Source organism: Acanthochromis polyacanthus, chromosome 13 (genome assembly GCF_021347895.1).
Source record: "Acanthochromis polyacanthus isolate Apoly-LR-REF ecotype Palm Island chromosome 13, KAUST_Apoly_ChrSc, whole genome shotgun sequence".
Lineage (NCBI taxonomy): Eukaryota > Metazoa > Chordata > Actinopteri > Pomacentridae > Acanthochromis > Acanthochromis polyacanthus.
The window spans coordinates 21304537-21316799 of NC_067125.1; the positions used below are offsets into that span (position 1 = coordinate 21304537).

A 12263-nucleotide genomic window follows, 5' to 3' on the forward strand; every position below is an offset into this window, starting at 1 on the left:
GTTGATTGACAGCATGACAAAGCTGAAGCTCGAACTTGATTGGTCGGCAGCGACCGGCGCTTTTTGGAATAACATGGGGGCCTATGAGAGGAAGGCGGCGCTCAGGAATAAATTTTCATATCGCGTTATACTAACTTTATATTATAGTATCGAACTAGACTAACACATTTAAGCTTTGTTAAAAAATTATACATAAATTGAAAACAAACGGAAACTCCGGACAGCAGCTTTAATGTCCACACTGGTAGCAGTGTCCGTTTCTATAAAAAGGGAGGGTCTTTTCCTGCCTTTACTGGTGGTGGGACACTGACTATAGATATTGCTCTTGTACAACTCAACTACAAATCCAAACTTGCCCTTTAAAATGAAACAGTAAACCATACCCAGATAGCAAACTATGGGTGAATCAATGTTGAATCTATGTTGAGACCTAACGTCGAAATTATACAGAAAGCGCAAGGTTGATAAAATGTTGAGTCAACGTTTGCTTTTCAACCATAAATCACACTTTACCCAGATAGCAAAAGATGTTAAATCAATGTTGAATTAGGGTTAAGAAAGTTGAATTGTGGTTACGGTTGAAGACTGATGGTTGGATCAACGTTGATTCAACAACATTTTGTCAACTTTGAAGTTTGTGTTTAAAAGATACCATTGAATCTACATTGTATTTTAGTTTAATTAAAATGTTTGACAGGTCAATGTTTAATTAATGTTGAATCTATGTTTGCAAACATGTAATCTATGTAAGCAAACGTTGACTCAACATTTTATCAACCTTGCGCTTTCTGTATAATTTCGACGTTAGGTCTCAACATAGATTCAACATTGATTCACCAATAGTTTGCTATCTGGGTAGTGCCTGCATACTTTCTGAAAGGACTATAAGCATGCTTAAACCAACTCACCACAAAATAATGTATACGTATCTACTTCATACACAATGGTATTCAGTTACAAAATAGTCCTTTTGGCAGTGATGATTACCTTACACACAAATTAATAACATTAAAAAGTTTGAATACACAATGTTATTAGCACAGGATTGGTATCTGCACGCAAAAAGCCTCGAAATAAAGTATCTGCATGAGTCCAAAATTAAGACTGGCAGACAGAAAAGGTGATGCTGACTAACACTGCTCAACAGTGTACATCTGGTATACAGGTGTATGAATGGACAGAGATTGCATTCACATTTTGTTGTAACTTGTAAAATAAGTGAAATTTGTCTTGGTTGAGACCATTGCCAAGACTGTTACAGGGAGAGCAGCATGCAAGACTGTTCAAGTAGGATGAAATTTGCAGTTTTATTTTGAAATGTTGCATAAAATAAAAATGGCATTTCAAATTACATTTCCATGTAATTTGAAGTAGTTTTCTTTAATGCCTAGTTAATCGGTGCATTTGAAAATTGTTTTAAATCTCTGCACCTGCCCATATGTCATCACAGTAACAGAAGACATAGTAATAATAATAAGAAGAAGAATATGTTAATCCCACAGCAGGAGAGACTCAATGCTTTCTGCAAATAAGTAGGAACGTGTGCAAAATGTGCAACTGTAAAGTCTGCTCATCAGCCTCCAAACAGTGAGTGTTAACGCCACATATCATGAGCTTAGCGTTTCTTTTTCAGCCGACAACTTAGTAGATGGCTTTTACTTTTATTCTGCAGTCTTTCCCAGAAGCGTTACCTGACGTGACCTGGACGTGACGTGATGACGTGTCTTTTACCTTGTCAGCCAGTTAAAAACATCCTCACTTAAAAAAAAAAAAAAAAAAAAAAAAAAACATCCTCACTAACTTGTCTGTAAAAAAGAAACGCTAATCTAATGTCAAAAGAAGACAAATTGAGCATAGTCAATCTACTCACCTGCTCCAGCAGCGCAGTCTTCTGCTTGTGCTTGGCCAGCTGATAGGCCGCGAAGGAGCCCTGGACCCCGGCTCCGATCACTACGCAGTCAAACTCCTGGTTGGTGGACATGTTGGCTGTAATTAGCAGTCAGACACAGAAGTCAACTTCAAGCCGCTGCTTTTCACTGCGCCCAGGAAGCCCCTCCCACTCTTAGGGGTCTGGAGGGGATTGGCCCTGTGCTGTGGCGCTCAGGAGCGGCACACTGTGCACATGAAGCTGCGCCTCTTTTGGCTTCAGGGCTGCGGACTTCGGTTGCGTCTACGCCACTCATGCTCACTCCTGGAGGACTCCAAGAATGAAATCAGGTCATGAGTGCCTGACAGTCTAACTGTAGGGAAAAGTGGACAGTCTTCCTCATGTTGCAGCGCAGAACGGAGAGAAGCCCACTGTGGCCTAGTTATTCTAGAGCAGGTTTCATGTGACAATGTGAAGCTCGATTAATTCAGAAACAAAAAGTGGAAATTTCTGTTTTAAAGTAACTCCACAATGACACAATATCGAATTCAGCTACCCAGTGTTTCTTAGTGTTGACATATTTTATTCTATTTTATTATAATGACATAATAAATTAGTTAAAAAGCACACACCGTCACAGCAAACAGATTTATTGAACATAAAAATGAGCTTACTTGTAGTCATTCTAATAATCAGACTAGAGAAAGAAATGTAAAAGGATCGAAAGTAAAATAAAAGTTAAAAATATCAATTATAATAGACTGATCATCTTGTAACTGCTGCCATTTCGACATGCTGGTCATTCATCATCAGCAGACATAAGCTAAATACACTAAGCTAAAGTAACACCACATAAGCACTGTGTGTTGTCTCAGGTCAGTGAATGAAGCACAATTCAGTTATGGAAGTTTGCATTCATATCACTGTTATTTGGTTCAGTATCAGACTGTGAAATGTTTTAGCAGCCTCTGTTCTTCCAGAAATTTTTTTTGAAATGAAATGATTCTTTCTCTTTCAGAAAAAGTAATGTGACTGAGGGCTACCCACCAGGTCATGAGCATCCACACTGATCTACAGATCTACAGAGGAGTGACAGTGTTCTGCTGTTATTTCATGTAAAACAAACAGTTGTTCTATGGCTGAGTTGAGGGAATACTGTTTCATTATATAAAAACATCAATTTCCATTTCATTTACTTTTCTCCATAGCTTACATTATGATACATTAGAATAAAAAGAAAAACTTTATAGTCCACCTGAGGCAGTAAAATTGTCTTTAGACTCATCCAGGGAAACAAACATTTCCATAAGATTAACAAACATCGCAGGACATGCTGTGTACACTCTGATGATTAATTTTACTGCAGTTAATGTTGATAACATACAGTAAAATTAATCATCAGAGTGTACACAGCATGTCCTGTGTACACTCTGATGATTAATTTTACTGTATGTTATCAACATTAACTGCAGTTGTGACGTAAAAGCATTTCAGATCTCTTCTGTTACACCATCTTTTCCTTCCAGCCTTGGTCTGGATCCTTGGGAACAGCCTGATGTAGGCTGAGAGCTATAGAGAACATGAACATTCAGCTGTGGTTGTCTGAGGTGTCTTCATCCAGTCCCTGTGAGGAAGAGCAGTACTGGATGTCCTCCTCATCCACTGCAGTGGGAATGACCTGAAGATGTCTCAAACTTCATCGCAGCATTAACAGAGGACCAGCACCACCTCCACCTGCAGTATCAGAACATGGAAATCATGCTCCTTAACATCATGCAGACATGTGGGGAGAAGACTGGTATCAATCCAGAGAGGACTGACAGGCTCACAGGTTTGTGAACAGTGTTACAGCCCCATATGTTCCTGTTCTGAGTGTACAGACTGCTGCACCATAAGCCATATACTAAGTATGATGTTCTTGTCTCTTGTGTTTACCATTCCTACTGTTTTTGTACTTTTTTTTTTGTAAAAATAACATTACACTGCAGATTCAGCTCCCTCTTCATGATGCAAAATTGTCTTGTGACCACCACTTGCACAATTTCCCAGCATATTACCTAATTCAAAAGTACGTCTCTCCAGTTCTCCAGTGTTTGGTCTCTGATCTCTCCTGGACACATCCATGAATGGATAGATGCTGATTTGAATCTGGCTCCAACGAACTTTCTGTATAAAATGAAAGAAACTAGAATGCAATGCAGGTTCTTTGTATTATTTTCTTGGGGTCTTTGTTTTTTCATCTTTGCTGCTTATTTCTTTTGTTGTTATTGCAGAATTCCTCCTGATATGTATCGTGCTTCTTAAGTTAACTTTTACAATACATTGCTGCAAACATTTTGTTTGACTCTTCATATATTTACTTAGGCTCCCTTTTGTTTAATGTTTTCTTTTAATACTGTTGCAACTATGTGTTCCTGAACCAACTCAGCCAGCAGATCTTCACAGCATCATATCGTCATGTCAGCATGCAAGTATCATTTTCTTTCTGCTAAATGGGTGAACTTAGAAATTACATTTGTCTTCTTGTGATTCTAAACTGATCACTGCTCTACCAACTGCTTCCAGGGACAATCATGGTTAATCGTTATCGGTTATTGCTGCTTCTTTAGCTTTGTTTGGGAACTGGAGGTTAATGACAGCAGAGTTTACGACTTCTGATTATAAGACTTATCAGTGCAAATTGATACATTTATGTACATTCAATTTGAAACAGTCCTAAAAAAAGCGTTTCAGATGGCCTAATCTGAAAGATATGAGTGGTGTGTATGATAAACAAGTGCAACTTTTATCATAAAGTGTAATTTATGTAGGGGACTTCCGGGGAGCGTCGAAAGCGGATGGCTGCATAAATAATCTCTCCCGGTCGGTCGGAGTTTATTCCCCTATTTAAATATAAATACTCTCTGAACTTTGCTTTAAATAATGATGGAGGGGGAAAAAATATAAGAAGGGCAAGGGTAAACAATCTGGGAAAGTGGAAAGGGGCGACAAATTGGCGACAGAAGAGGCCATGGTCGAGGAACATGGAGATGGTAATGGCGGACGAGGGCAACATACAGAGTTGGCAGTAGTGGATATGGAAGCTAACATCGCCACCATCCGCGCAGACATAAAGGCTATGGTCACGGAGATGAAGTCTGAGCTGGGTAATTTTCGGAACAGCATCAGAGAAGATTTGAAAAGGGAGCTAGCTGATATAAGGGAGGAAATGCAGCATAAGCTAGGTGAGCTAGCAACCGACCTTAAAGCTACTACCGAAAGAGTCTGCGAAGCAGAGGGCCGCATAGCCGACACAGAGGAGTGGACCGTGGATTTTAAAGAAGCGCTGAGTCAGTCACTACAAGTTCAGGACAGATTACAGGCGAAACTAACAGACCTGGAGGCCCGCTCGAGGCATAATAATGTACGTATTTATGGCATTCCAGAGGGAGCGGAGGAAAACAACATCCAGCTACTTGTTGAGAACATTATCAAAAAAGAGCTGCAGCCCCTTGCCGAAGCTGAACTTGGTATACAGCGGTGTCACAGAGCGCTCGGCCCGAAACCCCCAAAAGAGGCACAACCCAGGTCGGTGGTTGTCTACTTTCAGGAGTTCAAAACCAAGGAATTGGTGCTGCATTCGGCATGGAAGAAGAGGGAGATTTACTATGGAGACAGGAGGATTTATTTTGACCATGACTATCCTGCTGAAACGCTGGCAAAAAGAAAGGAGTATACGCAGATCAGCAGACTTCGGCGGGAAAAGGGAATCCGGTTTCAGACACCACCGCCAGCCAAGCTACGAGTTTTCCTCGACAGCGGACTGGTACTGTATGGGAGTGCAGCGGAGGCAGCGGAGGACCTGAGGAAGAGGGGCTTCCAGCTCAAGCGGGAGAGCACAGTTGAATCCGGGATTCCGGAGAAGCTTCGGAAAAACACCTGGCAGCGCTCAGGGAAGGCATCCAGCACCCAGTCTCATCATGACAGGATTAAGGAAAGGCTGCGAAGTTTCCAGCGGCCGTGACAGAACCAGTGATGATGGAATCGGGAGGTAACTGATTGTTTAATGATCTTGCACTGTCAGGGAGACTCGATCGAGAGCCACAATCTGATAGAAAGGGACATTGGGTAACACTGGGTCTGGGGGATGGAGCTACACTGGAAATGCTTGTAGTTGTCTGGGAGCAAATATGATGTTATCTGTTGTATCTTTTGTCTACCCCTCCCCATTAAGACTGCGCCTCATTTGGTTTTGTTCTCTTTCTATTTCTCACTTTCATTTAATACACGACTACTAGACCCTAATTCCATATAAGACTAAATTTTAGGTTTATTACCGAGGGGTATCGCCCTTAGCCCATAGAATATATATAGTTGACCGACACTACGAGTAAGAGACCGGTTTCTAACAAACTTAGTGCATAAATACACCCTTGGGGTAGGGATATTACAGGTTGCACTAAGGGGGGGCTCTGGTAGTTCACCAGACTACTACCCCCACTTTAAGAAGTGTTGTATTACTTCAAAATGGAGGTCTGCCTGTGTTCCTTTATTTTTTGGCCTGTCCTATCTGAAAATGTTCTGAGTTTGCTTTACAGTTCAAAAGCAGTTCAAGTTTGGTCACCAGTTACAGGGTATTTTCCTAAGTGTGTTGACGGTGGATATAAATGCAATGTCAGGAATATAGGGTAGTCACCCTTAATGTAAATGGCCTACACAATCCAATTAAGAGGGGCAAAGTTATTGCAAAGATGAAGAGGGAGAAATTGCATGTAATATTCTGGCAGGAGACCCATCTCAACAGAATTGAACATGAAAAGATAAAAAAAATACGGTTTCAGAAATACATTTTACTCGTGTCACAAGAAAGGGAGAAAAAGAGGGGTGGCAATACTGATCCCTAACAGAGTGAATTTTCAAGTAATCTCTGAACGTAGTGACAAAGAGGGCCGATATGTACTAGTTAAGGGGTTGCTTGAACAGAAAGAAGTCACACTAGTTAATGTGTACATACCACCTGGTCAGGATAATTCCTGTATTAAGGAAATTTTTGATCTGATTGCTTCTGAAGCCACTGGGGTTCTGATATGTGGAGGGGACTGGAATACGCAGCTACAATGTAAACTAGACTCCTCTAACACACTAAAGAGACCTGCTCCCAATGCCAGGGTGATTAAGAATATGTTGACAGAGCTTGGGATGATTGATGTATGGAGAGAGTTTCACCCAACAGAAAGACAGTACACATTTTATTCAGCAAGCCACAGAGTGCACTCAAGAATTGACTATTTTTTCTTATATAACTCAGACAGACACAGACTTAAGGGGTGCAGTATAGGGATTCGAGATGTTTCTGATCATTCACCTGTTTACCTGACCCTGCACTTAGACAATAAAAAGAAAAACACATTCTGGCGATTTAATACAAGTATCTTAAATGATAACACATTTCGGAACTATGTGGAAAAGGAATTTAAAGACTATATGGATACAAACAATAATGGGGAAGTATCACCTAGTATTCTGTGGGATGCTGCTAAATCAGTAATTAGAGGAAAGCTTATTGCTTACACATCACATAAGAAAAAGGAAGGAGACAAACTGCTGTCTGATTTACAAGAAAATCTCAAAGTGTTACAGAGAGAACACACTGAAGGGAAGGACCCCCACATCCTTGATAAAATTAGCGCCATCAAAAAGGAATTAAATGAAATTTATGAGAAGGAATTAGAGAAAAAAGCCAAGTTTGTTAAGCAAAGATATTATGAGAATGGCCCTAGGGCTTTGAAACTATTGGCATGGAGGCTAAGAAAACAACAGGCAGAGAGCTCCATATTTGAAATCAGAGATCCTAAAACTAAAAAAGTGTGCCACAAATTAGAGGACATACAACATATTTTTGAAAATTATTATAGAGAATTATATAGGGAACCAAATACAACTAGCCCTCAGGAAATAAACACATTTTTAGAATCACTAGACTTACCCTCAATAGGTGAAGAACAGAACAAAGCTCTAACAGCTGAGATCAAAAGGGAGGAAATAGAGAAAGCAATTTCAAAGCTGAAGGCCAAGAAAGCACCGGGAACAGACGGCTTTCCAGCCAAATGGTATAAGGTTTTTAAGGGGCAAATAGTACCTATACTTTTTGACTGCTTTAATCATATACTTAAAGGAGGGGATCCACCAAGAACATGGAGGGAAGCAATAATTTCAGTTATTCACAAGGAGGGGAAGGATCCAAAAGATTGTAGTGCATATAGACCAATTTCTGTACTGAATATTGATTATAAGCTGTATGCATCAATATTGGCGAAAAGATTAGAACATATAATACCAGAACTAGTGGATCCAGATCAAACAGGCTTTGTGCGGGATAGACAGACACAAGACAATATTAGACGGGTGCTACATGTACTTGAACATGTGACTAAGGGGAATAACAGCGCAGCAGTACTCAGCTTAGATGCCGAAAAGGCGTTTGATTCGGTTCGCTGGGAGTATTTATATTTAACGCTTAGAAGATTTGGATTTAAGGATGACTCTATCAGATGTTTAAAAACCCTATACTTCTCTCCAAATGCCAGAATAAAAATTAATGGACATCACTCACAGCCCTTTGAGCTGGAGCGAGGTTGTCGTCAGGGTTGCCCTCTCAGCCCAGCCCTTTTCTCTCTATTTATCGAACCCTTAGCAAAGTTAATTAGGGATGATCCATCAATAAAAGGAATAATGGTCAGGGGCTCAGAGCAGAAGATTTGCCTATATGCAGATGATGTATTACTGCTCATGACAGCACCAGAGGTTAGCATCCCCAAGTGTATGTCTACATTAAAAGACTTTGGAACCTACTCAGGATATAGATTAAATGTCCAAAAAACCCAAATTTTGAGTTATAACTATACTCCCCAGAAAGATTTATTAAATAAATTTAAATTCTGTTGGAACTCAAAGGAAATTAAGTACCTGGGGGTCCGGATACCTAAAGATTTATCTAAAATATATGAAAGGAATTATGGCCCCATAAGTAAAAACATCAAGTCAGATATTGACAGATGGTCTCAGTTGCCTTTCGACATGCATAATAGGATAGAAATAATAAAAATGAATCTACTTCCCCGAGTCCTATATCTTTTCAATCCCTGCCAGTAAAGATCACACCAACACAATTTAATGAATGGGATAAGTGGATCTCAAGATTTATATGGGCAGGTAGAAGGCCAAGGATTCAGTTTAAAACACTACAACTGTCTAAAGAGAAAGGCGGGAGATCACTGCCATGTTTAGCAGACTACTATAAGGCAGCTCAATTAAGGCCACTGGCATGTTGTTGCAACCCAAATTATCTTGCAAAATGGAAGGATCTGGAAATTTCACAAATAGATATTCCGTTACAATCTATACTCGGTAGTAAAATATTGTATGAGCAGTATTCTAGTGACCTGAATCAGTGGTCAAAAGTTTCCTTTCAAATTTGGTTTAGGGAATGTAAATCACCTTTACTTGAAAGACAGTCTAGGCTGCTGAGATGGGTTGCCTTTGACCCCAGTTTTAAGCCTGCAAGGATTGATGGGAGGTTTAAACATTGGCATAGAAGGGGAATCACTTCCTACTGCTCAATTTCATCGAAGGGACAATTTGATAGTTTTCAGAAAATTTCGGAGGTATATGGGTGGAAAAAGTGGACTTCTTTAGGTATCTTCAAACCAGATCTTATTTTAATAATGAGTTAAAACCAACAGAGGAATATGAGCCCAACTTGGTTGACGTGTTTACTAACATGTACAGAGATAAGGATAACAAGAAACTTGTCTCAATACTGTACTCCCATATTCAATCTAATAAGAAACACTCAACAGATAAGGTTAGATTAAAGTGGGAGAAGGAATCTGGAACTGTCATTATGGAAGAAGAGTGGTTGAATATATGCTCAGTGCAGTCAACTTCTACAAGTTCTGGTCTATGGAGAGATTTCTGCTGGCGAAATGTAGTTAGATATTTCATAACTCCTAAGTTAAAATATGTGCAGACAGGGGAGACAGCCAGAGGTCTGTGTTGGAGGAACTGTGGAGAACAGTTGGCAGATCATTTTCATGTATTTTGGGGCTGCCCAGTTGTTCAGCCATACTGGCAAAAGATTATGCAGGTGATTCAAAATATTTTTGGAGATGATATTCACTGCTCTTTTTCTATAATATATTTGGGGAATATTGCACCTTATTTATCGGTGCTAGACAAATATCTTTTAAAAATACTATTAGCAGCTAGCAAGAAAGCCATTACCCGAAAGTGGCTGCAGACGACACCTCCAACAGAAGCAGACTGGATTGATATTGTGACCTGTATTCAAAACATGGAAAGGATGACCTTTTCGCTAAATCTACAGAGGGATAAGTACTTGCAATACTGGGAAAAATGGATTGTGTTTATGACCATAAGAGATGCCAATTGAACCCTCACTATATGAGCTGACTTGTATTACCATCAGTATAATGTCTGTATGATTATCTAGGTGACCAACTGTTTTGCTCTGTTATGTTGTGCTTGTCTGTTGTATGTGTTTCTTTTATAAAAAAAAATAAAGTAGAAAAAAAAAGTGTAATTTATGTAATATGTGTACTATTACGCTACAGGAAACTAAACAAGAATTGATTAACTGAAGATGTTGTCCATGCAGTATCCTTCTTCACCACAAGATGAACAGCACCAGATGAGGTCTTCTTTCTGTTGGCACCGCTGTTGAACAGCAGCTGTAAATATAAATGTTAACAGTAAACTCTTCCAAACCAGTAACATGTTTGTTAGACCCCATCCCCACTAGATTGTTCAAGGATTTCTTTGTTTTCTTTAACACTGCAGTTTTTAATATTGTCAACTTCTCTGTACTAACAGGCTACATACTGCAGGATTTTAAGGTTGCTGTAATCAAACCCCTTATGGCTCCCAGAGTTTCCAGAAGCAGAATGGGAGACAGATCCTTCAGTTATCAGCTGCTCTGTTGTGGGATCAACTCCCGGTTTGAGTTCAGGAGGCAGACACCCTCTCTACTTTTAAGATTTTCTTAAAACTTTCCTCTTTCACATAACTTACAGTTAGTGGTGCTTGGAATTGCCTGAACTACCCTTCAGTTATGTTGTTCTAGGTTTAGACTGCTAGGGGAGTCCCATGATGCAATGAGCACCTCTCTTCTCATCCATACAGGTAGACTCCACCACTACATGTCATTAACGCTAGGTTTCCCCCAAGGTTCCATACTTCTTCTCTCTCAGGTGTTTCTGGATCTGGAGCTACACATCTCTGATCTGCAGATGCTGGCCTCACCGACCTCCAAAATGTTCATTGTTATCGTTGTAGAGTTACATCTCAGATAATTAGAATATGGCGGAAAAAATTTTATAATAAAGTGAAAAAATAAAGTGTTCAAACTTCAAATGAAATCGGCAGATCCGCGGAAAATTCCCATTCCTGGATTCTACACTTCATGGTGATTCGATTACAGTACTGTACATGACTGCTCTCACTGAGAGGCAGCTAGCATTCAACGCGGTGGATATTAGCAGCCGTTCGATATTACGACTCGCCGACCATAAACATACCTCACCCCCCCAAAAAATTTTCTCCTCGAATTTAGACGATTCACAAGAATGACCCTGGCAATGATAAAATCCGCGGATCCGCGGAAAATTCTCATCCCTGTATATGCTCTAGACTCAGCATGCACAAACTGCAATATTTCAAGTCTTTGTTTGTTTGAACTTTGATGAGAATGGCTTTCAGCACATGAAATTACCCCATTTTCAGATGGATCACAAGATCTCCAATTTTGAGAGGGGTCTGGCTGCAGACCTCCACTCTCAGGACCCTTCCTTGCAGACCTGCACTGTGAGGTCTCCTCCACTCTCAGGACCGGAAGTTTATTCGACGGAAGCACGTATTTAGCGTTTCCCACGTGAAGTACGGAGACAACAAAGTGAGTAAAAGTCAAGCGACAACTTTTTGTTATACGAAGAAACAGAAACAGCCTTTATTCACTAGAACATTACGTTGCACACTATACATCGCCCTGTTAAGTTATATTAATTGGAAAGAATCGAGTTTTGGACTTTATTTTGTAGTGTTGTTATCGTAGTTAGGCTAACGGTGGCTAGCGCTAACCAGGTTGATTCACTCGGTTGATTAGCCTCTAAAGGCACTCTGTATTATTTAGATATATATGGGATTAGCTTGACATTAGAAGGCTTTCACTGTCGTTTGCAAACAGCATTTGCACAAAAATTATTTTGTCCCGAGCATTTTGATCCATATAAGCGGTTAAGTAACGTTATCCATGATCACTACAACGTTAACTGGTTTCCACTGTATAATAACTTGGTGAAGTCGTCTTGTGCACGCGATGATGCTCACTAAAATGTGCCAT

At 40.0% G+C, this 12263-nt stretch overlaps 1 protein-coding gene across 2 annotated transcripts in view; it reads right to left on the bottom strand.

The window, feature by feature from the left end:
* The window catches only part of pipox (pipecolic acid oxidase), a 44570-nt gene extending 42543 nt beyond the window's left edge, over nt 1-2027 (bottom strand). For both annotated transcript variants that reach the window (XM_022218597.2, XM_022218596.2), the window contains exon 1: nt 1871-2027. In XM_022218597.2, coding sequence (XP_022074289.2) covers nt 1871-1981 — 111 coding nt within the window. In that variant the 5' untranslated portion in view covers nt 1982-2027. The remainder of the gene's footprint in view (nt 1-1870) is intronic.
* Nucleotides 2028-12263: the final 10236 nt, after the last annotated feature.